The sequence below is a fragment of the Xiphophorus hellerii genome, chromosome 8, assembly GCF_003331165.1.
Source record: "Xiphophorus hellerii strain 12219 chromosome 8, Xiphophorus_hellerii-4.1, whole genome shotgun sequence".
Lineage (NCBI taxonomy): Eukaryota > Metazoa > Chordata > Actinopteri > Cyprinodontiformes > Poeciliidae > Xiphophorus > Xiphophorus hellerii.
The window spans coordinates 7,793,992-7,818,485 of NC_045679.1; the positions used below are offsets into that span (position 1 = coordinate 7,793,992).

At 37.2% G+C, this 24,494-nt stretch overlaps 2 protein-coding genes across 3 annotated transcripts in view; one reads left to right on the plus strand and one right to left on the minus strand.

The window, feature by feature from the left end:
* Nucleotides 1–10,292: 10,292 nt before the first annotated feature.
* On the minus strand, nucleotides 10,293–16,674 carry gfi1b (growth factor independent 1B transcription repressor). The gene is made up of 7 exons (XM_032570340.1): nucleotides 16,482–16,674; nucleotides 16,101–16,204; nucleotides 15,784–15,960; nucleotides 14,008–14,237; nucleotides 13,202–13,339; nucleotides 12,053–12,218; nucleotides 10,293–10,930 (listed from the first exon to the last, which is right to left on the minus strand). The coding sequence occupies exons 2-7, from the start codon at nucleotides 16,195–16,197 to the stop codon at nucleotides 10,752–10,754; spliced, it is 987 nt and encodes a 328-aa protein (XP_032426231.1). The 5' UTR covers nucleotides 16,198–16,204; nucleotides 16,482–16,674; the 3' UTR covers nucleotides 10,293–10,751.
* A 2,382-nt stretch (nucleotides 16,675–19,056) lies between these two features.
* tsc1b (TSC complex subunit 1b) overlaps nucleotides 19,057–24,494 on the plus strand; it is a 33,753-nt gene continuing 28,315 nt past the window's right edge. Inside the window, exons 1-5 of one of the 2 annotated variants that reach the window (XM_032570148.1) lie at nucleotides 19,057–19,380; nucleotides 23,012–23,295; nucleotides 23,371–23,474; nucleotides 23,626–23,778; nucleotides 24,289–24,433. In XM_032570148.1, coding sequence (XP_032426039.1) covers nucleotides 23,187–23,295; nucleotides 23,371–23,474; nucleotides 23,626–23,778; nucleotides 24,289–24,433 — 511 coding nt within the window. In that variant the 5' untranslated portion in view covers nucleotides 19,057–19,380; nucleotides 23,012–23,186. The remainder of the gene's footprint in view (nucleotides 19,381–23,011; nucleotides 23,296–23,370; nucleotides 23,475–23,625; nucleotides 23,779–24,288; nucleotides 24,434–24,494) is intronic. The other variant, XM_032570147.1, reaches the window with a different exon arrangement.

Consider the following 24,494-nt stretch of genomic DNA (forward strand, 5'->3'; position numbering starts at 1 on the left):
CGGGCGGAAACAAGTTCTCGATGTAAAAGGTTCCGCTTCCATTTCCAGAGCCAAATTCTATGATTCACTAACCGGTATGAAAATAAAATAAATAAAAATTGCTAGCTAGACAGATTTCTAGCTTTTGAAGGCGAGTATGTTGTTACAGAATTTAGCAGTAACAATATTTTTATATATTTTGAAATTGTTGACTTGGATCACAACACTAAATCAAAAGCAAAAGAAATTAGTCATTTAAATTTTGGTTGACTCACAAATTTTTATTGTTTTAATTTTTTCACAAGCTTTTAGAGTTGACGTCGGAATAATATTATGTTATATTGTATTCTCTATTATACTATATTTTCTTTTGTAAACTTCTATTTTCCTGTCATTGCACAGAAAAATTAGAATAAAAAGAACTCATGCGTTACATGTCATGAGTTATTTAAGAATTTTAAGCAAATTATTTAGATCTGAAATAATTTCTGTGGAATTTGGAAATATATGAAATTACAGAATTGATTTTTTTTTTAGAGAATTAACTGTTGGATTGTATTTTTTAGAGATTTTTTAAAACATTTTAATTCCTAGCAGTATTTTAGTTATTGATATTCTAGTTTAAGAAACAATAATGTATTTTTTGTGGGTTTTAGATTAAACTTTCATCATTTGATTTAAAAAGTTTCATGTATTGCTGATTAAACATGTATAATTAAATTTCAAAATATGATGAATAGGTTAGTATTTTTAAAATATTCAAATAATAAATAAACAATTATTTATTGTTTATTTATTATTTAAACAATAAATAAATCAAAATTATTTAGTTAATAACAATGACAAACAACTGATTCTTCTTTTTGTAAAATAACTGAAAATAATAATAATAAAAAAACATAAACGAAAACATTTATGCAGCACAACCACCTGAAGCAACTGGAGGCTTTTAAAACCATTTTACAAATGATTTCATTAAGAACTCCTCTGGTTTAATTTGTAGACTTTTGAATATTTTAGTATTTTGTTACATTTTCACTCGCTAAAAGTTAAATTCTTGTAATAGAGGACAAAATGTGGAAAAGTCAAGTTTTTAAATCTGTAAGAATGACGTTGTTGCTTTGCCGTTTCTGGCCACATGAGGGCAGCACTCTCAAAACTATCGCGAGGCAACACCTGTCTGTCTGTCTGTAAGTAAGTTGTTGTTTTTTTAAAGCTTACACTTTACCAACCGGTTCTTTAAAAATTCTTTATGCAAATATTTTGGATTTGTAGCTGGACGATTCAGCTGCTGGTAAAAGTAATCTGAGAAATCCTGTGTTTTAAAAAGGATCTGAATAAACAAGATTTTTTTCTCAGACTCGCCCTGGAACTGTAAACAGATTATCATCCCATGAGGAAGAAACAGAGACGCTTCTCTCGTCTGAGTGTTGACAGAGTTATCTAAGATGCTGCTGGATACTCATCCTTATTTATTTTAGCTCAAGTTTGTCTTCTGCAGACATCACACATCGATGCTATTGACATTGTTTCTAAACTTACTTAAAATAAGTCATTTTTAATGATTAAATTAAGAAAAATTCAACCTTAATTTGATTTAGTTGTAGCAATTAGTAAAAATAGATCAAATGTTACTGACCTGCTACAGTCATTTTTTTAAAGTGTGGTTTCTGTTTGAGGAAATAAACCTGATTTCCATTACAAAGACAAACCCAGCTGTAAAAACAAAAACAAAACAATATTTGGAAAGTTAACTTGTGCTACTTGCATTGAATTTAAGAGCTAAAGAAGCAGTTATTATTTTTTGACTTGTGCGATTAAGTCAGTAAAAAACTGAATGGATAGACTGAAGTTTAAAAGTTTCATCTAAATGAAATAAATGGAACTAGTATTTATTCTGCGTATAGTAGAATAAATACTACTTTACTATACTATCTTACATCAGTATCTTTTGATGTAAAATAAATTATCTTCCTGAAAAAGTTACTTTTAAGTTATTGTTGTCTTAATTCAAGTGTAGTCTGGTACACTAGAAACTTGACAAAAATTCATGTGGAACATTTTAGTTTTTGAAGTTTAGAGGCAATTACTGTTTTCAATTTTCTATCAGAATCTAAATAAATACACTTTATTTGTGATTACTGAGCCACTGTTTGTAACTCAAATGCTTTTTACAATGTGACCAAGAAAAACCTAATGTTTTTGACCAATTTTGAGAAAAATTTGCAGTAAGATCAGAAAAAATGTGGGATTTGTTGATTTTATGTGAATTTTGAAGATTTGTGAAAAACTGGAGGGACTTGTTGAGGTTGAGGGCCACATAAAAAGCTGCGGCAGGCCAGATTTGGCCCCCGGGCCTTGAGTTTGACACATATACTAAGCCATTAATCAGCATAACTACTGAGTCAATGTAACTAGTTACCACTCAGCTCCAGTAAAGCACTGACAGAAAACCCAGCTCATTGTCACTGGCAATCTGTTTGCACAGTGGCGAAGATTTGCTCGATCTTCCTCGTCTTCCCTCTTTGTCTCGGCCATCCGTTGTTCACAGACGTCCCCGTCCCGCGGCGTTTAGTCGCTATCTGCCCGCTCCTCCCCGTCTCGCGGCTGCTGCAGCCGTTACAGCGTGGAGAGGCCATGATAAGGTTATCAGCCTGGACCGGCGGCTGCTGCCCGATGATTTCAACCCTCTGCTTTCACTCATTTCTTTGACTTCCCTCGTCACGTTCCGCTCTTTCTTCTCAGCAGCTGGGGTTTTTTTATCAGTTGAGGAGGAAATCTGCATTTGGATGCATGACTTCGAAGTTTGAGACTCAATTTTTGTAGTCAAATGGATTATTATGTTGATCTGCAGGGCTGGAGTTAGAAGAATTTGGGGCCCCGGGCTGGAAACCGTTTGGTGCCTCAACCACTAAAGCAGAGGTGCCAAACTTATTTTAATTTTGGGCAACATCAAGATTATGTGATGGGATATTAGGGCCACATTAAGGAAATTAAAAATAATAATAAAACTTCAAGAACAAAGTCATGAAATTACAAGAAAAAAGTAATAATATTACAAGAATAAACTTGTATAAGGATAAGTTTATTTTATTTTTGCAATACTACAAGAATAAAGTCTTTCTCATTATATTGTGACTTTATTCGAATTCTTAATTTTTTTTTGACTTTGTAACATTTTTATGACTTTCATGAGTTAACTGCATCTGCAGTCCAAAGAGCCATTTTGCTTCCCAGTCCAGCTAAATTAAATGTGTTTAGAGCCACAAATGTAAAAAAAACAAACAACTTTTTGGATAATTATATTTTTTTGTTATTCCTTCCAAAACCTACAATAACTTTCAAATAGTTGAGCATTTTTTATGTTGAAAAAATCCCAGAAATGTTATTACAAAATGGCCCTAGACTCTTGTATGAAGTATAATGTCTAAATTAGTAACATATTTTAATTAGCTTTGCACGTTAATCAACATTACCACACTTCACGGCAGTGTAAATAATAACCATCAATAATGGCCGATGGTTAGCATGCTAGCTAACCATCATCCATTATTGTCAAACAAAAACACAACACTTCATTATAAAATTCACAGGTCAGAACATAATACACACAGTTTTATTTAAATATGTCTGAGAAAACATGTAATCAATAAAAAAAATTAAATTAAAATCTGTGAGCTGCCCCCAAAATTTGGAGCCCTGAGCTACTGCCCTTATAAGCATTTGTAAGCAAGTGAATTATTACCACAGTTTACTGGTGCAAAACAGCTTTTAAATCACCTAATAACTGGAAAATTTTGAAAAAACTTATATACTATAGATAAAAAAATAAAAATAAAAAAAACATTTTACTTTGTTTTTGTAACAGAAGAATAAGAGAGATCGATTGGCTGCTATTCCTAAGATACCCATAATGAAATCATCATCTGTATTTGTACAGATTTGGTCGAAATGTAGCATGCAATATGCAAAGCAGCACACAGCATGCAAAAATATTCAAAGGCCTGGAAAAAACCCTGCGCCTTGATGTCTTAGAGATTTAGCCACTCTTCCGGATGAATCATAACAGGTTCGCTAATCTGGATGCAAAGCAATGGAAGCACCAAAACAACCACTAGTAAAAGTGAAGAAGTGTGGAGGGACACTGGTTTGTCTGGTTTCTTCAGGTAGTTTGATGTTAACCACATCAGCCTGCAGAAAGATTAACGCAGAGTCGTATTACAACCACAAACTTCTGCTTTTTGTTTGGGTTTTATGTGGCAAACCGCATAATACATAACTGAAAGATGGAATGAAAAGTGTAACAGACATCTGTATTCAACCCCCTTTACTCTGATACCCCTAAAAGAAAATCTACTATACACTGTAAAAAACAAACAAAACAAAACAAAACTTAAAAACTGTTTTTTCCTGTGCTTTCATATCAATGCTAGTGAGATATACTGTAAAAATACAGAATATTTTAGTTTTCAAATACCAGAAATGTTTGTGAATAAAACAGGAAATATACTTCAAACATACGGGAATTTTTCAGTCTTTAAACAACATAAATGTTTGTGAATGTACCAGGAGATAAGCTGCTAAAACACAGAACATTTCAGATTTGGATTAGGTTGGATTTTGAGGTCACGGTTAGTTAGAAAACTGACCTTCCAAGTTCAGACATGTTCTGTTCTTGTTTTTATTTTTGGACTTGGAATATTAACTTCCAAGAACTCAGAGAAAACAGCTGGTTGAATCAACACAACTTAAAAAATGAGAAAGGTTTATTACAAGCCAAAGTTAAGTCTAGTTTCCAAGATTTGGGATATATTTAATGTCACTTTTATATAATTCTTTTTAAGTACATCTAATTGCCTCAATTTGTTTAAAAAACGTAGTTAGACTTTTATTCAATTTTATCTGAATGTCATAAAGTAGATTTAAAGACAGGTGTAAACTTGGAAAGAAAACACGTTGATAGAAGTTGATGGTTTTTGTTTTTGTTGACTCCTAATGCTCAGTCAGGCATGGACAGAAGCTAGCGTCACTTAGCCGTCACCACAGGACTTATCTGCAGCCAGGCAGGACTGCAGCCCTGCATCACGCCCCGTACTGACAGCAGCGATCGCTCTGCCTCTTCCTGGCGTCAGTCACACAGAGGAAATCTGCAGACAGTTACTTTTTCTGCTCAGCAGTGATGCTGGCATTTCATTAAACATTAAAAAAACAAAAACGTTTTGCTGTTTTTCCTCATTTTTTCTGTAAAATTTCAATTATTCGTGTCTTTATGTGTAGATAATTTGACCATATTTTGAATAGTTTTGAATCTTTGTGTGTAAAAATGTCTTAGAACTTGTATATTACACTGCAAAAACACAAAGTATTTTTGGTTTAGTTTCAAGTGCAGATATCTTGGTGCACTTGGAAAAAAGGCAAAACTAAATTACATGTAACTCTTCAGTAAAATATAAGAGTGCAAATATAAGTGAAATAATCTGCCAAACTTTTTCATCAATATTAAGGAATTATTTACTTAAACCAAACTCTGACATCTTGCTGAAAAGTTACTTGTAAGTTAGTTTTGTCTAATTTCAAGTGTGCCAAGATATCTGCAGAGTTCCGTTGGGGTTGCTAGGTAACGGGCTGGCCTTCCCTGGGGTTGCTAGGTAACGGTGCAGCGCCTGCTGATTTGTTACATTGCATTCCAGAGGTTTTCGAAACGGTTCATTCAAAATTGGCTTTGTGTTTTCTGCTTTTAGAGGCAGTTGACACCCAAATGTAAGAATAAAAACATGAATGTTGTTTAATAGGCACCCAAACTTCCTTAATATGGATGAAAAATAACCTTAACTTGTAATATGGGTAAAATGTCTTGTTGTAAGTGAAATAATCTGCCAGTGGAACTTTTTCATCAATATTAAGGAATTATTGACTTAAAACAAGCTCATAAAGCTTGCTGAAAAGTTACTTGCAAGCAGAGGTGGTAGAGTACTCAAAAAAGTAAGAACTAGCCATCCTAGAAATTACTCACGTAAAAGTATTTGGTTAAAGTCGACTGAGTAACTGATCAAATTATCCTTAATATTTAGAAATTGCATAATCAGATCGACCAAAATATAAAGTGGAAATTTTGGCATTTTAAGGACCAAAATGATAATAATTCATGTAAGTAACAAAAAATAACGAGAACATTTTCCCACATCAGTTTATTTCAATAAAAACTTTAACCTGTGTCTGGTTGATTTTTGGTTAAAACATGTTTTGTTTTTCATTCAGTAGATAGAAAATCCAGAAATTTCTCTCAAGTTAGAGTAGAAATACTTCATAATAAAATTAAAATACTGCTAAGTATATTTTTTCAATACAGTTACACAAGTAAATGTAAGTAGTTACTACCCAACTCTGCTTGTAAGGTAGTTTTCTCTTACTGCTAGCGTACTGATATATTTGCAGTAGAATCTCTAAAACTCCTTGGTTGATGTTGTGTTTTTGCAGTGTACGGTTTGATGACAGAAGCTTTAAAACGGTAAACAGTGATTCGGATTCCCAGGCGTGACTTTGAACTCTCCGGCAGGGAGAACGGCTCCCTCCCTGGACTCCCTGAATGCATCATTGATGCCTCGGGCGTTTGCTCAGACACTCTTCACATCCTGCACGGCTTCCAGAGTACTGGCTGCGGCTCATTTGCATGGAGATTTGCAAAACAAATCCAGAACATCCTGCTTTATCTCTCTACCTGTTTCTGCCAGATAGTTTGCACACTTTGCAAAACTTTGGCTGTGTGTTTCATATTTCTGCTCCAGCTGATCTTTAAGGAGAATAATGTGGCTTCTTGCATACATTTTTTTGAAAAACAACACAGAAAGCACAGCTTTAAGCAAAATTTAAACCATATTACCTAAAAAAAAAAAAGTTTTTAACCCCCTGCAGACCTAGCAGGTATGACTGAGGAAACAGTTTCGTTCGGTTTTTCCCGTTTTCCCCCAGGCAACCCCCGGCAGCCGCGGCCCTCCCCTTCCAGGACTCGCGTCCTGTTTGCTCAGTCCCACCCTGGAGGATCCCAGGCTTTTGTTCTGCTGCTTACCTGTGCACCGTTTTGATTTGCTCCGTCTCCTCGCACTGGGGTACTGCGGTGGCAGCACGTCTAACTGTTCCCAAGGACTAAACCCTGACCCTGTCGCCTCTATTTGCCAACAAATTTTGCATACAGAGACCTCAGATTTGTTTGTCAGACGGTCCGTTCTCAGGAATGCTCTGATTTCTGCAGCTATGGTTTGCAGTCGTGTAAACGCTTTCAGATTAGATTTGCAAAAGACTGGAGTTTCTTCTTCACTGTTGGAAATAACTCAAATGTTTAACATTTACAACACACACACATCCATTTTGAATTTGTACGCTTGCAAGACACAGCCTAACAATTAAAGAAAGGTTGATTTCCTTCAACATCTGGAAAAATATCCAGAATTACTGGCTGTTTGTGGGATAAATGCAGCTTTTGCATGTGTGTGAGAATCGGTGAACTGTTTAAAAGTATTGTTTTCCAAAGACAGATTGTGAATTTGCATAATTCCTGTGTGTTTTTTTAATTTATCTGGAAGAATTCGGTGTTGTGTTTGGTGAAGGCCTCAGAGGTTTGCAGTTAGCTGAAGTGGCAAGAAGAAAGTCATGAAAGAAAAGCAAAACCAGTTGTTTGGTCAAATAAGGTCAGTTTGGACCACAGACATGTGGAAGAACACTTCAAAAACACAAAATCTTGCTAAGTACATTTTTTGTCTAGTTTCTATGTATCTTGAAATAAGATCAAACTAAATTACAGGTAAATTTCCAGCTAGCTATAAGAACTTGTTTTAAGTCAGTAATTCCTTAATATTGATGAAAAGTTCCACCGGCAGATAATTTCACTTATAACAAGAAATTTTACCCACATTATAAATTTTAAGTACTTTTACATCCATATTAAGGAATTGATATTTATAGAGTATCGTTTATGCAAAATTCACATTTTGCATGTTTTTGTACTTCCAGTTTGGTTCCTGCTGCTTCTAAAAACAGACCAAGCGTTTGTAAAAAAAATTTTAAAATAAAATAAATAAACACCCCGCCATTGTTGGGCAGGACCTTCATGTTTTTTGGTGTCTGGAAAATGAGTCGTTTCAAAAACCTGAGTAATGTAAAGTCACAAATCAGCAGGCACTGACCCTTCACCTAGTGACTCCAGAGAAGCTCAACCCGTTACCTAGCAACCCCAACAGATTTCCGCCCGTTTCCTAGCAACACAAACTGAGCTCCAGGACGTTTGGTCAGCTGGTTTTACTGCTGTATCAATTCAGTTCAAATTCAGAAATACTTTATTAATTCTTGTAATTCATATTAATATAATAATAAGAGTTATTGTAGATGATGACTGCTGATGAGGAAAGATCTCCTGTGGCAGTCTGTATTACAGTGAATCTAAAGAAGCTTCTGACTGAAGACACCCTGTTTTCCTAATACAGATTCATGAGAAGGATGGTTACTGCTGTATGCGCTGTACTGTACAATGGCTGCTGGAAAAGACAAGTGTTTTGTTGTTGGCCAACCATCAGAAACAACTTGCTGCATTCTTGATGGTTGTCCAGGAGGCTCCACTTCTGCTCTTCAAAGATGTACAGTTGTATAATATATATCTGTTTGCAGCCGTTTTAACGTGTGAGTGTAAATGTTGAGTTTGTGGGTGTGGCCACCAGCAGCTTATTTGGACTTAAAGTAGCAGAAGGCTTTAAAATAGCCAAAATCTCATTATGTAAGAATAATTTTGTGCAACAAAATGTAACAAACAGCAAGAAAAAAAAGCTAATTTCTTGCTGGAAATGAGCTTAGTTAGTTTTGTCTCATTTCCACTTGACTAAGACATTTGCACTAGAAACTACACCAAAAATATTTATTAACGTGTTTTTTCAGTGCGAGGCGTTACTGACTCGTCCTCGTTGAAAGGTGAGCGTAGTTTCTGCGCCGGCCTCCTCGTCAGATTTAAAGGCCGTTCCTGATGATCTGATTTGCCTCCAGCAGCTTAACGCGCCAGCAGCTTTGGTGTTTGAGGAAGGCGGCGTTTGTTGCCGTTTGTTTGTTGTAAGTAAATCCAACAGACTGGAAGGGTGGGGTGGCAGTTAACTCAAGTAATCAATCCCTTTTCCACACACACACACACACTCATTAATCCCTGTTTCCCAATGAAACCAAATGCAGAATTCATTAGCTTTCCTCTGATTTGACTTCTGGTTTTTCATGTTTTTGAAGCCATTTGTGTTTCAGTTCCTGAACGCTTCCCTAACTGTCCCTTCCTGCTGCTTTCTAGTCCACTATCAGGCGCTGCGCGTGGATTTGCATGACGCTCCAGGTGTGTTATTTGACTGCAGGATCACTCTGGTCACGCAACAGATTTTCACCCAACGTAACAGTCCTGTAGGAATCCTACATCCTGCTTTAGATGAGAACGTGGCTCAAAAACAAACAAACAAAAAATACAAGTGTGTGGTTATGAAACACGGACTATTATCAAAAAGGAAAAACAGAGATTTTCCAGGATTGCAGTTTATATCAAATCGTTTATTATCCCCAACAACCTGAATCATTCAAACACTGCAAAAATACAAAATACTACCCAGTATGTTTGTGTAATTTCTAGTTCAAGTACACTTAAAATAAGACAAAATTAACTTCCAAGTAATTTTCAGCAAGATAAGAACTTATTTAAGTAACTAATTCTGTAATATTGATTCTAAAAGTTATTAGCTTCACCAGCAGATTACTACATTCTTCCAATATTATATGTGAAATAATCTGCGAGTGAAACTTGTACCTTTTTTTTATCAACATTGCAGAATTATTTATTTAAAATAGGCTCTTGTATCTTGCTAAAAAAAAGTTACTTTTAAGTTACTTGCAATCAGAGGTCAGTGGAGTAGAACTACTTCAACATATTTTACTCAACTACTCAAGTTAAAGTAAAAAAGTGTTTGGTAAAAAGTTACTCAAATACTGAGTAACTGATCAAATTATTTAATATTTAGAAATTACATAATCAGATGGGCCAAAATATAAAATTAAGTGGAAATTTTGGTGTTTTAAGGACCAAAATGACAATAATTCATATAAGTAACAAATAAATAACAAAATCAGACAAAAAAAAATTTTCCAAATCAGTTTCTTTCAATAAAAAACTTATGAAACTTTAATAAAAGTTGCAGGTCTGTGTCTGGTGAAGCTTTTGTTTATTTTTTATTCAGTTGGTAGAAAATTCAGAAATTTTACTCAAATAAGAGTAAACATACTAACTCTGTTCAAAGTGAAATAATCTAAATAATCTCTTTCTATAAGCTAAAATATTTTATTTCACTTATTAAGGAATTATTTCCTATTTCCTGTCAGTTAGTTTGTCTTATTTCAAGTGCACGAAGATTTTCAAAGAGTTCCGTTGGGGTTGCTAGGTAATGGGCCAGTCTTCCCTGGGGTTGCTAGGTAACGGGCCAGTCTTCCCTGGGGTTGCTAGGTAACGGCGAAGCGCCTGCTGATTTGTAACATTAGATATTTGAATTGAAACTAGACTACAAAACTTGGTGATATTTTGTGTTTTTGCAGTGACCAGAATATAAATACAAAATTATACCAATTTTTTCACATTTATACAGACATTTAAAAATGGATTCCTATATATTACATTTCAGTTTCCCTGAGGGAGTCCTACCATCCCAGGCACACCTGACACTCATTGTTTTAATAGAAATCTAATATGTACAAACGTTCGGGAGCCTTCACTTCATGCCGTGCTGACTCTCGTGATGCCGGCGCAGATCCACCTTTCTCTGGAAGCCCTTTGAGCAAACGTCACACCCAAACGGTTTGAATCCCGTGTGCTTCCTGCTGTGGGTGATCAGGTTGGAGCTCTGGCTGAACGCTTTGCCGCAAACCTGGCACTTGTGCGGCTTTTCGCCTGCGAAAATGAAAAATGTTTCACTTTTCTTTTTTTTTTTTACCATGACTGATTTGATTTTTCCTTTAGCTGCAAAAAAATCAGAGTTGCTTAAAAACAGCATCAGATGTTTTCACCTCATAGGTAAAGTTTCTATTAGCGACCAATCGAGAAGAATCGCGCCATTGTTCAGATTTGTAGAAGCCATGCTGTCAACAAATGTCAACTGAACAGACTTCCTTTTATAGAGCGCGGCGCGAAGCAGGAAAACCAGACATGCAAATTGACGGGATATTTGTTTAAACTTCTTTTTCTGATTTATCAGCGGCTTTATAACCTCTGGAAACAATTCCTCCATGCTGCACCTGGAAAGTAGCTGATATCATCCAGCACATCTTTGGACAGAAACAAAACCCGAAACTGGAAATCAAATTAAAGCTACAAATCCAGTGCGGATGGACGACGGCGTGTTAGGGCAACACTAAGAAAAAATAAAGTCATAATATTACAGGAATGAAGTCGAAATAATATGAGAATGAAGTCATAATACTATGACTGTATTTTTGTAATTTTATGACTTTATTCTCGTATTATTTCAACTTTTTTCTCATCCGACTTTATTCTTATAATCTTTTAAAATAACTTTAATATATTGTGTTCTCTGCAAAAAAGAGAACAATTTCAATTGCAATTACAAAATTGCACAGTTCTAAATATTGCATTATGTATGATCTGAATAAATACAAAAAAGCTACTTTCAAATGATAGGTTAACTTATTTGTGCTAAAATCCTAAAACTGTTGTTTTAGCTGCAGATGAATCTTAATCAATCTACAAATAATCAAACGTTCACTAAAGGGTTGCTGTGTTATTGCATTTTAGGCAATAAATTGTTTATTTTCCCATTTTAAAAATAATTTTCAAAATGTATTTATAATATTAAAATAAAAATCAGCAGAGTGTGATCATTTTTTATCTGATTCATCGTTGGAATAATCGATTACTAACATAATTGTTAACTGCAGCCCTAAAAAGTGTAATATTTACAAAATATTACACTTTTCCAAACAGCTGATGTTTGAATGGTTGATACTGCAGCAGGTTGAGTCCAGAACAGAGTGGGAGGATCGCCGCTGTCATTACCCGTGTGGATGTACGTGTGCTTCTTCATGTCCGACTTCTGATGGAACCGTTTCCCGCAGTACTGACAGGGGTAAGGTCTGGTGTCGGAGTGGATGAGCAGGTGCGTAGACAGCGTGGAGGAGCGCTTGAAGGATTTACCGCACATCTTGCACTCAAAACTTTTTTCCTGAACATACAATAAAATTAAACAATTTAGCCCCATTTGATAGTTTTTACAAGTCATAAGCTGCGATCTTTTAAAAGTAGAACTCCTAATGAAAAAACCTTTTTTTGCATAAATCATCTGAAATTCCTCACGCAAATGTCTCTGTATTCGATTCAAAACATTACGTTAACAAAGACAAACATCTGCTTTCATGCTAACTACTATTAGCAGTACAAGCTAATAGTACATTTCTAATCATTTTATAAATTCAAACACAAAAGAAACATGTTAACAAGTTGACATTACAGCACAAATACTGTATTTATTACAGTAAAATTCTGGCAACTACAGCTGCCAGTATTTTACCATAAATTACACGTTTTTTTTCTTCTTTTTTTTTTTTTTACAGTGTATAGCTATATAAAACTCAGATTAGCTGGGAGAGCTTCAACTTTCCCAGTCCGTTCTTGTTTTCCACTGAAAATCTGATTTCCAGGTACAAAGAAAATGCACCATTACCATTCAATATGGCTGCCGGGCTTAAAGATAATCCAGGTATAAACCATTTATTAGTAGCACTTTTAAAACCAGTATCCCACTCTATAACCTGTATTAGTGATTTTTATAGTGCTGGATGCATAATTGGATAGTTTAATTAACATTTAGATATGCCGTTGTTGTTTAAGCTAACTTTTGTTAGCAGCACAAAACAATATTAAGGTATTTATCTGATTTTAACACAAAAACAGTGTATAACTATGTTGATGACAGTATGGTAAATGAGATGAAAACAATCAGAAGTACAAATAAACGGCTTTTCACTACCGCCATTATTCGGCAGCCATATCGAATTTTCACTTTTGATGGGGTTTAAAATAGATTTTTCAGACTTAAAGAATCAATAATTTCTAAAATAAATGAAGCATGGCAACAAACTACTGCTTTCTCAGTTTTACAAGTTTACAATTTTTACAAAATCTGAAGTAATTTGTGTTTTTGTTTACCTGGGAGTGAACGTTCATGTGCTGCTCCAGACTCACAGCGTGCCCAAAGGTTTTCCTGCAGATGCTGCAACCAAATGGTCTCATTCCGCTGTGTGACCGCCTGACATGAACCTCCAGTCCATGAGAAGTTGAGAAAACCTGAACGACAAAAAAACAGTAAAAATAACTTGGGGAAATTACATACAAATGTTGATTTCACTTGTTAACAGAAAACATTTACTCACACCAACCTGGCTCTTGTTTAATCGTGACTTAAGCTGGATTACCCACATGCTTTGATTCAGTTGCATCAACATGTTCTCACACACATGTTGGAGAAAATGTTGATGGAAATGGCAAAAGTTCAAACAAACTTCCTTAACTTTGCAAAAACAAAAAAAAAAGTTTTTACGCTAGTTTGAAGTTGTTTTTAGCTTTCCTGAAAAAGAGTTTTGTGCTAAAGGAAAAATTTAAACATCTTTTCGGAATAATACCATGAAGTAGCAAACAGTCTGTGCCATACCAGAGGCACAAAACTTCTGAAAAGTTCCTGATCCCAGCCTTCTATTTCATTTTTCTGAGATGTGTGGTTCATGCTAGTTTTTAATCTCTACTTCCTGTTTTTTGCTCCATTGTAGAATTGAACTTGAGGGGGCCGCCCAAAATGCCCCAGAGGGCCGCAAATGGCCCCCGGGCCGCACTTTGGACACCCCTGGGTGGAATAATTTATACAAGGCGAGGTTGGTTTTGATTGCCCCTTATGTTAATAAATGAAATCATCATTTTAAATATGGATATTCCATGCAGTGATGAGAAAAGCTGCCTACTTTGTCACAGGTGATGCAGTGGTAAGTGTTGGAGGTGGGGGAGTAGTGCGTGCTGCAGTCCAGCGGCTGCTGCGGCGGCGGACTGCGGCTGATGTGGCCGCCATACAGGCTGCTGGCGTGCTGCAGCACCGTGGGGCTGAAGCTCAGCTGCCGCAGCTTGTAGGACGACGACATCGACTCCCAGGCGTACGAAGGCTTGTAGTAAGGCGGGAACTCGGCCATGTGGGGCTCTAACACAGGGAGGACAAGTTGAAAGGTGAAATATTATGCTTTCCTTAACAGGTTAGGACACAAAACATGTTCATTACAGTTTGTGCACAAAATAATTCCTTGATAATGAGATTTTAGCTTTCCAGCAGCCATTGTACAGCACACAGAGCGGTAAAACCAGCTGACCAACCATACCGAAGTTCTGCTTGGGTTGCTAGGTAACAGGCTGGGGTTGCTATAGGTAACGGTGAAATGCCTGTGGATTTGTAATGTTGCATTCCGGAGGTTTTTGAAATGGCTCATTTCCAGACACCAAAAACAATTAACTTATTGCCAAACTGCTGAGTATTTTTCTTAGAAAGCAGCTGAGAACTAGATGAAAGTACAAAATGTGTTCATAGTTTCAAGTTTATTCTTTAAAAATGGGACATTGGATATCATTTAACTTTTACATGCAAATATATGAGATGATAGCCAAGTGTCTAATTTCCATATCTAGTCCCACTGGCAGGTTGATGATAATATGAAGTTTAATAAGAAGAAAAGAAGAAGCAGAATCAGAATATGGTATAAAAACCTTTTCACTGAACTCTGATCCAGAACCGCACAGCATTCTGGGAGATGCAGGCAGAGTAAAGACTTGAGACTCAACCTCTCACAGCTAGCTAAGTTAGGTTGATACAATCAACTAACTCACTCGCTCTATGGTTACCTAGCAACAACCTGCTGGGTTGCAAGTACCAGTTTCTGGTTTTGCCACAACTGTTTAAAAATGAACAGATAAAACAGGAAAGGCCTCACAATCAGCTTGGCAGCATTTCACATATTTAAAACACAAAAACTAATCAATACATAGTTTTCATGTGACACACTTCCGTGAACTTTGTAACTGACAGCCATTTTGGCAGGCGGTTGTTATGGAGTTGCTATGACAACAATAAAAAAGCCTCAAGCTTAGAGCCAGCTCTCGACTCGTTTCTGTCTAACTTACAAACATTACAACTACTTGAGTACTCTACAGATCTCTGTGTAATACTAAGATAAATATCAGCGATATTTAGGGTGCTACTTACAGCTGAACTAGCAAAATTAGCTTAGCTACTGTAGCTTTTATTTGCTAGCTAACACCGACATGTAGCCTACATGTTTATTTATTTAAGTACTTGCTCTGCCAGTTACCAGAACCTTGTTATTAATCTGAGGAGTTCGTTCATCCTTTACAAATCAATTTAAACATTGATTGTTTGTGTCCATGGATATCAGGAACTCTATTTTATATGCACTCTTTGTGTTAACTAGGCTGCTAACTGTATCATAGTATGAGATCGGAGGAACATTTCCGGTCAATCTCTCTATTATTGGTCAAGAACTCCCACATATTTTCTTTTTGTTGATCTCAAGCCATCCCGCTATGCTTTGCGCTGCGCTTGCCTACTAAGATGGCGCGGACCATTTCCGGTTCAGACTTGTTTGCAACTATGTATGATTACCAACTGATATGAAACGCTTAAAACGTCCGGACACGGGCCCCTGCTAATGTAAAGCCTGTCTGGTTGAGGTACCGACCTGTTAGGTAGTAGGGCTGTGAGGGGGCCAGCGGCGGGCTGGCCGGCTCTGGGTGAGCAGGTAACGGACACTGCGGCTCTGAATCCTCCGGAGGGGAGCACCTGTCTGCGGACAGCGAGGGCCCCTCGGACAGGGGCTCCTCTGATGAGTCTGTGCTCTGCAGCTGCGACGGGACTTCTGATAAATACACAACAAAACAGTTGAGCACATTGCAAGCAACTTTAATTTTTAATGCATGCGACATTTAAGAAAATATCGTTTATTTAGCGAAGAAAAAGTGATGCATTTTCCATTTAAAGTTACAGATAAAGTCTCACCCTGGTCTTCAAACTCCGCCGGCTGCTCCTCTTCATAACTGCGGTGGATGTTATAGGAGGCGCACCGTTTGTTTTTCACCAGAAATGACCGCGGCATGTTGTTTCTGCGTCGCAAAAATAGCACACAGAACATTTTCTATTTGTTTTTAACGCAATAAATAAAACGAAGTATTCTAAAATGTCATTATAATGTTAAATAAATATGTAAACTACACATTAGAGTATGTTTTTTTAAAAGGTTTTAGAACTGGTTAGAGCTAAAATGTAATTTTGAAGAAGTTTTTCTTCTTTTTTTTAGCAAAACAATAAAAGATATTGTTAACTACCCGTTCGAGTTATTATACAATTTATGAAAATGTGAAACTGTTGGCACCGACTCACCGTTAATTGAGCCCGAATTAAAACAACAATAATAAACTTTACAGATCCAAAATGCGTCGCAGAGAGAAAAAAAAAAACGCAGAGAAAGAAATCCGTTTCCTAAAAGTTGCAGGAGCCTTAAAGCAGAAAGAAGCATCATCAGCGCTCGCAGCTCGGTCTTTTTCTCCCCTCCCTGATTTTCAATCAGATAACTTCGCAGGGGAATCTGACTGTGGTTTCAGCCAATGAAAAGTCCAAGCTGCAGGTGGAAATTTGCTTAGAAAAACAGCGGCCTTCGGAACAGTTATACAAAACAGCCGCGACTGCATGAGGGGAAGAGACTGGGGTTTTTTTTTTAAAAAACATGCGAAATATGCAACAGTAAAATAAAATAAATTCTGCGTAATTAATTAAAAATGCAGAAACAAGAAAAACAAAAACTTTACTTCAACTTTTAAAACAAATCCCCAACGCTTTCTGTTTGCTTTACTGGATTTGCGCAAAGTAAAGTAAAATAAAGTTTTGTGTAAGATTTAAGAGTCTTTAGCTTCCACATATGTAACTTTAGGGCTGCACAGTGGAGCAGTTGGTAGAGCTGTTGCCTTGTAGCAAGAAGGTCTTGGGTTCGATTCCCGTCTTTCTACACGGAGTTTGCATGTTCTCTCTGTGCACGCGTGGGTTCACTCCGGGTACTTCCAAAAAACATGACTGTCAGGTTAATTGGTCTCTAAATTCTCCCTAGGTGTGAGTGTGTGCGTGGGGGTGAGTGTGTGTGTGTGCGTGGTTGTGTGTCCTGTCTGTCTGTCTCTGTGTTGCTGTCGACCTGTCCAGGTGAACCCGCCTCTCTCCCGGTACGTCAGCTGGAAATAGACACCAGCACCTCCCGACCCCACTGGGGACAAGGAAGTTAGAAAATGGATGGATGGATTTGTAACTTTAGCGCCTCCAAAGATACACACACCCAACCAGTCTGCTTATCCAAGCACAGCTAACTGGTGGTTGCTATGGCGACGCAAAAAAACACCATTTATTGAGTCAACTGAATGGAAAGTTCATTTTAATAATAAAAAAACCCCCACCATCATCTTCCTCTTCATCATTATTATTTGTGAGAGTTTTGGTGCAAGAAAGACATGAAGTTTGAGTGCAAGAGCGACATCTAGTGGAGAAAAACCTCAATGTGTCATACAATAAATAACGTAATATGATATTACATAATGACATCATATTATATAAAATACTATAACAAATTAGAATGTTATTGCCAATATTGCAATGTTCGTTTATTTCAGTAACTCCATTATTAAGTGAAGCAGATTATTTACACACATTTGATGTTTTTACGCCTTTATTTCTGTTAATTATGATGAGTTTATGCTTACGGTTAATGAAAATACAGCATTTACACCAGACAAATGTGGAGATATAATGCTGCCATCATGTGAACCTGATGACATGTACAATTTATTAGTCTCAGTCTAAAGTTTAATTAAGAATTCATGGTGAGTCAAATCTGGCTTAATTTCAGCGAATTTTCAAATAACAGCTGACAAAAATTAAAAACTGGCAGCTGTAAATGCAACATAAGGTGGTTTTATTTCCACAATTCCTAAATAAAGCTTTAGGATTGGTTGATTCTGACTTTAATCTGAAAGAATTCTGACTTTAAAATCAGAACTGTAGTTTTATTATGAAATTTAAAATGTTATTATCAGAATTCTGTCTTTATTATGAGACTTTAATCTGAAAGATTTTGGACTCGAATCTCAAAATTTTGACTCTAATCCCACATAATTCTAACTTTATTATCAAATTTCAAACTTTCATATCAGACTTTTGGCTTTTATCTCTAAATTGTGATTTTAATGAGAAATCAAACTTTAATTTCAGAATTATGACTTTAATCTCAGAATTCTAGCATTATTACAATTCAAATTTTAAAAATGATTGTAAAAATTTGACTTTAATCAATGAGAATTCAGACTTTAATCTCAAAATGTTGGCTTTATCATTAAAATGTAAAACATTATGATCATAATTTTGACTTTAATCTAGGAAAATTCAGACTTTAATCTCAGAATTTTGACTTTATCATTAAAATGTAAAACATTATGATCATAATTTTGACTTTAATCTAGGAAAATTCAGACTTTAATCTCAGAATTTTGACTTTGTTGTTAAAATTGAAAACATTATAACCAAAATGTTGACTTTAATCTATGAGAAATCAGATTTTAATCTCATAATTCTACCCTTATTATTAAAATTGCAAACATTATTAACAGAATTCTGCCCTTAATCTCAGAATTAATACTTTTCTCTCAGAGTTAGTTTTTTTTTCTCTCGGAATTAAAACGTTAATACCACATTTCAAACTTTATTATCATAATTTTGACTTTCATTTCATAATTCCGGCTTTAATTTGAGAATTTTGACATAAAGATTTCAGATTTTCTTTTCTACAGTGGCAATAATTATCTTCTGTAAAACAAACAAAACCTTCACAGACGTGTTTCTGTAAAATCTTATTTAATTCGCTTTTAAAAAAAAACAAACTAAAATCTAACTAACTGAATCGCGCGTGCGCTCTCTGCATGTGGGTCACGCGAAACCGCATTACACGCAGTTCAGCCCTTCACCATCAGCGATGGGAAAACAAACTTTAACTGCGCGACAGAGATAAGAATCAGCCGTTTTCCGTGTGAAAGCTGGAGCGGCGTGTCGGCTGTCGGGATTAGGATGATTTTCAGAAGCTGTCCCGGTTCGGTGCCGCTCGAAAAGCGGCAGCATTGAAGCGCAGAGCCGCTCGGAGTTGCGGGATTAGTTCGCTCGCAGCCTGACAGCGGAGGCTGACTGCGGTGGGATGGGCTGTGAGGTGTTCAAGATGGCGGCGCCCTGTGGAGTGAATCTACTCTAACAGGTAAACAGCTCCACTTATTTGCGAATAATGCGGTTTGTTATCAGCGGGTTCCAGCTCAGATGTTGCGTTGGGTTCAAACCGAACCGATCTGGCCGCTGTAGATCGAATCGAGCCGGAATGACACCGGGAGTAAATGTTGCTCGGAGTGTGGGTCGCTGGTCCCAGCTAACGTTAGCTGTCGGCGCTGGGTTGACTTGTGTTTTTTTCCCTACTGGACAGACCTGGTGATGGATAGGCTTGATATTTCAGAGATTACATCCTGATTGCATCTCTGGTATTTATTTAATTTTTTGTGAAATCGCTGCTCGACGTGTCACGGAAAAGAAATGTTCGTGTTTTAGAAGCGGGTAAAGTAAAGCCAAGCCTGCCCATTGTTCTCTGCGAGTTGTTTACGACAAGCAGCAGCAGCAGCAGCAGCAGCCAGTGGTCAGTCTTCATGCAGCAGCTGCTCCTCTGCTTTCTGACTGAACCATGTTGCATTTAATGCATCTCATTGCTCGGCTTTACCTTAAACATGCAACCAGCTGGCAGTAAGTATTCACGGGTTCTTTTGTTGTTGGTTTCTTCGAGTTAAACCCACCAGGATGTTTTTGCTAAGGCCTGCAAAATTATTCCAAATTCAGTGCGTTTTCAATTCATTTCAACAATTATTTTTAAGGAGGGAAAAAATGCTGTAAACTTGTATGATTTAAGTGTCTTTGGTAGCAGTCAGTGCTGCAACAAATCTAAAGACACTTCTGACTGAAGATTTTCTGTATGACAGTCTCATGACATGCTAACAACTCATTATCACAACAGAGACGGTATTTCACGGTAACATGACCTGGATGACATCATCAGCTGTTAGGAAGCTCTGCTAATCCACCTCATTTGCTTTTGCTTCTCCTCTTTAAACGTCTATTTGGTTTTATGGTTGTTAGTTTGAACTTCCTCTCTTTCTGCTCTGCATCCATGATGTCTCCTTTACAACTCCCCTGGGATTTTTGGGTCGTAGTTCAGGCATGATTAGAGCTTATGAGATGCTAATCAGCAGCGCCCAGTTGTAAAAAACGGTACCTGTTGCCACAGTTACGCATCATAACATCTGTCTGAAGGCAAGAAAGTAAGAGCGAAAATACTTCCAGCTGCACAGCATCCAATAATTGTCCAAAAATTTATATATAGACACGGTAGACTGTGAAACCAATTATTCCTCATTCATGAACAAGACCTGAAGATATTTGAACTCTTCTGGAAAAGACTCAATACTCTGGTTTAGAATTTTATTACATTTTATTAAATAAATAGCTGAGAGAACAAACTGGGCAAATAACACAGGCAGAAAGGTTCATTCAAATTCCCAAACAAAGTTATTCATCTTCTTCCTGAGTATCCACTGAGTAGTATGGCGGCTAGTTGGGGCCATTGAAGTCAGAAAAAAACCCTCAAAATTTTTAGATTAATCTCGAAAAATTTCTAGAAAAAAAGAAAATATTTGAGCTCCAAAAGTGAAAAAAATGCTATTAAAATCTCCAGAATTTTGAGATTAATCTCAGAAAATTTCTAAAAAACACAAGAGAATTTCTGAGTCCAAAAGTTGTTGAAAAAATAGCCCAAATAGCCAGAAACATTTTTCCAAATTTTTCTGACATTCAAAAGTTGAACATTAGTGAGAGAACTCAGTAATGTTGAGGTAAATCCTGGAAATGTTAAAGAAAAAACAACAAAATTTCTGAGTCCAAAAGTTGGAAATTTGTTAGAAAACATTTTGTGCTTCTAGAATTTTTTAGAAATTTATTTTTTTCCAAAAATGGAAATTTTTGAGTTTCAAAAGTCAGAACTTTTCGACTTTTGGAAATTTTCTGAGTTTCAAGAGTTTACATTTTTTAAATTTTCAAGCGCAGAAATGTTCCTGTTTGTTCTAGAAATTTAAATTTCAGCGTTATTTGGCGGACATTAACTCCTTTTTTTTATTTCTATCCACAATAGCCCCAATTCGCCACCGTCTGCAGCGCCTCGCGTCTCCCACTCAGATAGTTATCGTTTCCAGGGCCTCCCTGGTTGCGGCGGCGCTGCATAAAGCGTCTTTGTGATGCGGAGCATTCCCCGGCTGACTGAGATCACATTGAACGTTGCTCATGTTCGTGTCTGCTCTCCTCACCCGGACGTCCAGCCACATGAGTCAGCAGTCGATTGAAACAGAGGGACGATTGAGCTGCGGACGCTTCTCCGCATCAGAAACGAGCGCTGAGCTGATTGGTCATGGCACAAGCGCAGCTACGTTTGAAAAAACTTTCAGTGGATTGTCATTTTTTTAGCAGCTGTTTCTCTGCTCAGACGTTTGAAGTGAGATCTGAAGAGCCGATGAGATCGGTTTGTGCTGAATCATTGTTCCAGGTTGGTGAATAAGCTGCCTGGCATTAATGAGCTGCCCGTCAGGATTACACTGTAAATCTGCTGCCGACGGAATATCTAATCTTTGTTGATATTAGAAAACATTCAGGCTGTTAATTTTGATCTACAGTTTCATTTTTCTCTAAATGAGGCTGATGAAAGTTGGTGCCTCAGGAAAAGAAACCAAGCTAAAGGCCTGGATTTATTTTATTAATCAAATCAAAGCAGCTTTTATCTGCCAAATTATCAATCAATACCTCCTGTTTTTTGCAATTCTGCAATTTTTAACGCACAACAGTGAATTTATTCCAAATTTTCTACAAAAACGCTCAGAAGCATTTGTTTTTAGTGACGCTAACTCCCACCTGCAGGTGGCAGTATTTGTTACTTCTACTACTCTGCTTCCCCAGCCTGACTTGATATAAAGTTACTATCTGTGCTCGATATGGAGACTAAAAAAGTCACATTTACCGTCTACAATAGGCGTAAATATTCCAAAATTCCTCATAAATGTTTCCAAACTAGCTACACAAGTTCAGTGATATTCTAAGGAAAAATTACAATAACGGCAAAATCCTGGAGGGATTGATTACTGTGATCAATCCATCAATGACGGGAAATAATTTCAAAATGTAACTAAAAAAAAATCCAGATTTTTTACAAATAAAATTTTCAACACCCAAAAATTTGATTAATCAATAAAATCGATCAGGATTAGGGTAAAAATGACTAATAGGGTTAACCATAATTAATCAAAATTTTATTGCATCTTAAAAAGTTTTTCTTATTTAAAAAATGAATTAAATTGTTTATTTGTATCTGTTAATGTATTTAATACTGCATAAAAAAGGCTTAAATGGATGAAAGGGAAATCTTTTATTTTTTTATTAATCAATTAATTGCTAATTGGCGTATACAAAAAAAAAAAATCCACTTGCTGAAAGAACAACATATTCAGAGCAGTAAATAAGCCAAAACTGTGCAAAAAATATAAATTTTGTATTTGTGATTTTTAAAAATAACATTTGTCTCTAAATATATTTTTCCCCAAACTCCTCACATTGCACAGCTTCCGGTGGAAGGAATGCTGTGTTGTCGCATTTAAAATGTTTTTTTTATTTTAAAAAATGAATTATTGTATAGAAAAGGTTTAAGAAGTTAAATGAGAAATCTGCAGAATTTAGAAACATATATTGTTAGAATAATTGATTACTAAATTAAATGTTAGTTGTAGCTCCTGTCTCCAAAATTCTCTCAGATTTCAATGAGGATGACCCAAAGACGTTCTGGACCTGTTTCTGACTCTGGGTTTTGGTTCCGACCCGCCAGCGGTGCCTGGAGACTGTATTGGTGGGCGGGCCCCAGGAGTCCTCCAGGCAAGCCGGGACTGACACTGTGAGAGACACGCGGCCTCCACCTCCAGCACTGCCGCCATGGCCAGGGAGCAGCCCAACGTCGGGGACCTCCTCCCGCTCTTGGAGACCTCCGACCTCCAGCAGCTCGAAGAGATCCGGAGCCTCATCAACGACCAGCTCTGCACCGGTGGGTCCATCCGGCTCCGTCGACCTGAGCAGAAGTAAACAAACGAGCCGGTTAAAAATGCTGCTTCCCTTCCAGAGCGAGGCTCCATGCTGCTGAACGCGTTGGTGGACTACTTCCTGGAAACCAACTCCGCCCAGGCCCTGCATATCCTGTCCTCAGTCAGAGAGCCACACGACAAGGTGAGAGTCCTGTCCAACCCGACTTCGGTTCGTTTGTAATTAGCTGTAACCCTGGATGTTGCTCTCCTTTATTCCTTTACGCATAAAAACCATCAGTGTTTTTCTAACTTTCCTTGTTGTAAACACATCCAACCTTTTTTCCGCCGCCCAGCACCTTCTGGACAAGATGAACGACTGTATGGCCAAACCAGCTTGCCGGCTGCCCACCCTCATGCTGCTCGGCCACGTGGTCCGAAAGCAGCCGTCCTGGATCCACAAGATGGCCCGCTACCCTCTGCTGCTCTCACTGCTGAAATGCCTCAAGGTAAGCCGCCATGTTGGCACAGAGCATCAGGGAGAGATGGTTTGGTTTGTTGCTGATGATCGAGATTCTCATGGAGTTAATGGTTTTTGGTGGCAGTGAGAACCAGACCCCGTCTCCCTGTCACTCTGATTTAAATACAAAGGTCTGTCCTTCAAAATAGAGCATCCTGCTTCTAGAAGACACATTTAGGAAAATCAGTTTGTTTGCAAAGCAGGGAGTTGGATGGATGGATGAGTGAACTAATGGTTGGATTGATGGATGGATGTTGGATGGTTGATTTAATGGATGGATGGATATTTGGATGGTTGGATGAACTGCTTCCTGTCTCTATCTTTCCCCCTTTAAACCATTTTAATTTGCTTGTATTAATTTTCTCTAGTTTAGCTCATAGGATCAGAAAACGGCATCCTCTCAGTCCAGAATCAGACCAAAGTGTAGATCGGATCCCAGATTATCCTTCTGCCCTGGAACCTGAACGTTTTCTCCATGACCTCAATGTTTTCCCTGCAGACGGACACAGATGTAGTGGTGCTGGTAACCGGAGTTCTGGTGCTCATCACTCTGCTTCCCATGATCCCTCAAGCCGGGAAGCAGCACCTCTGGGAGTATTTCGACATCTTCGGCCGCCTGGCGTCGTGGAACCTCAAGAACCCAGGTAGGACAGGAGGCTATATGGTAGCTCCGTGTTTGTCCAGCTAACCATCCCACTAACCGTC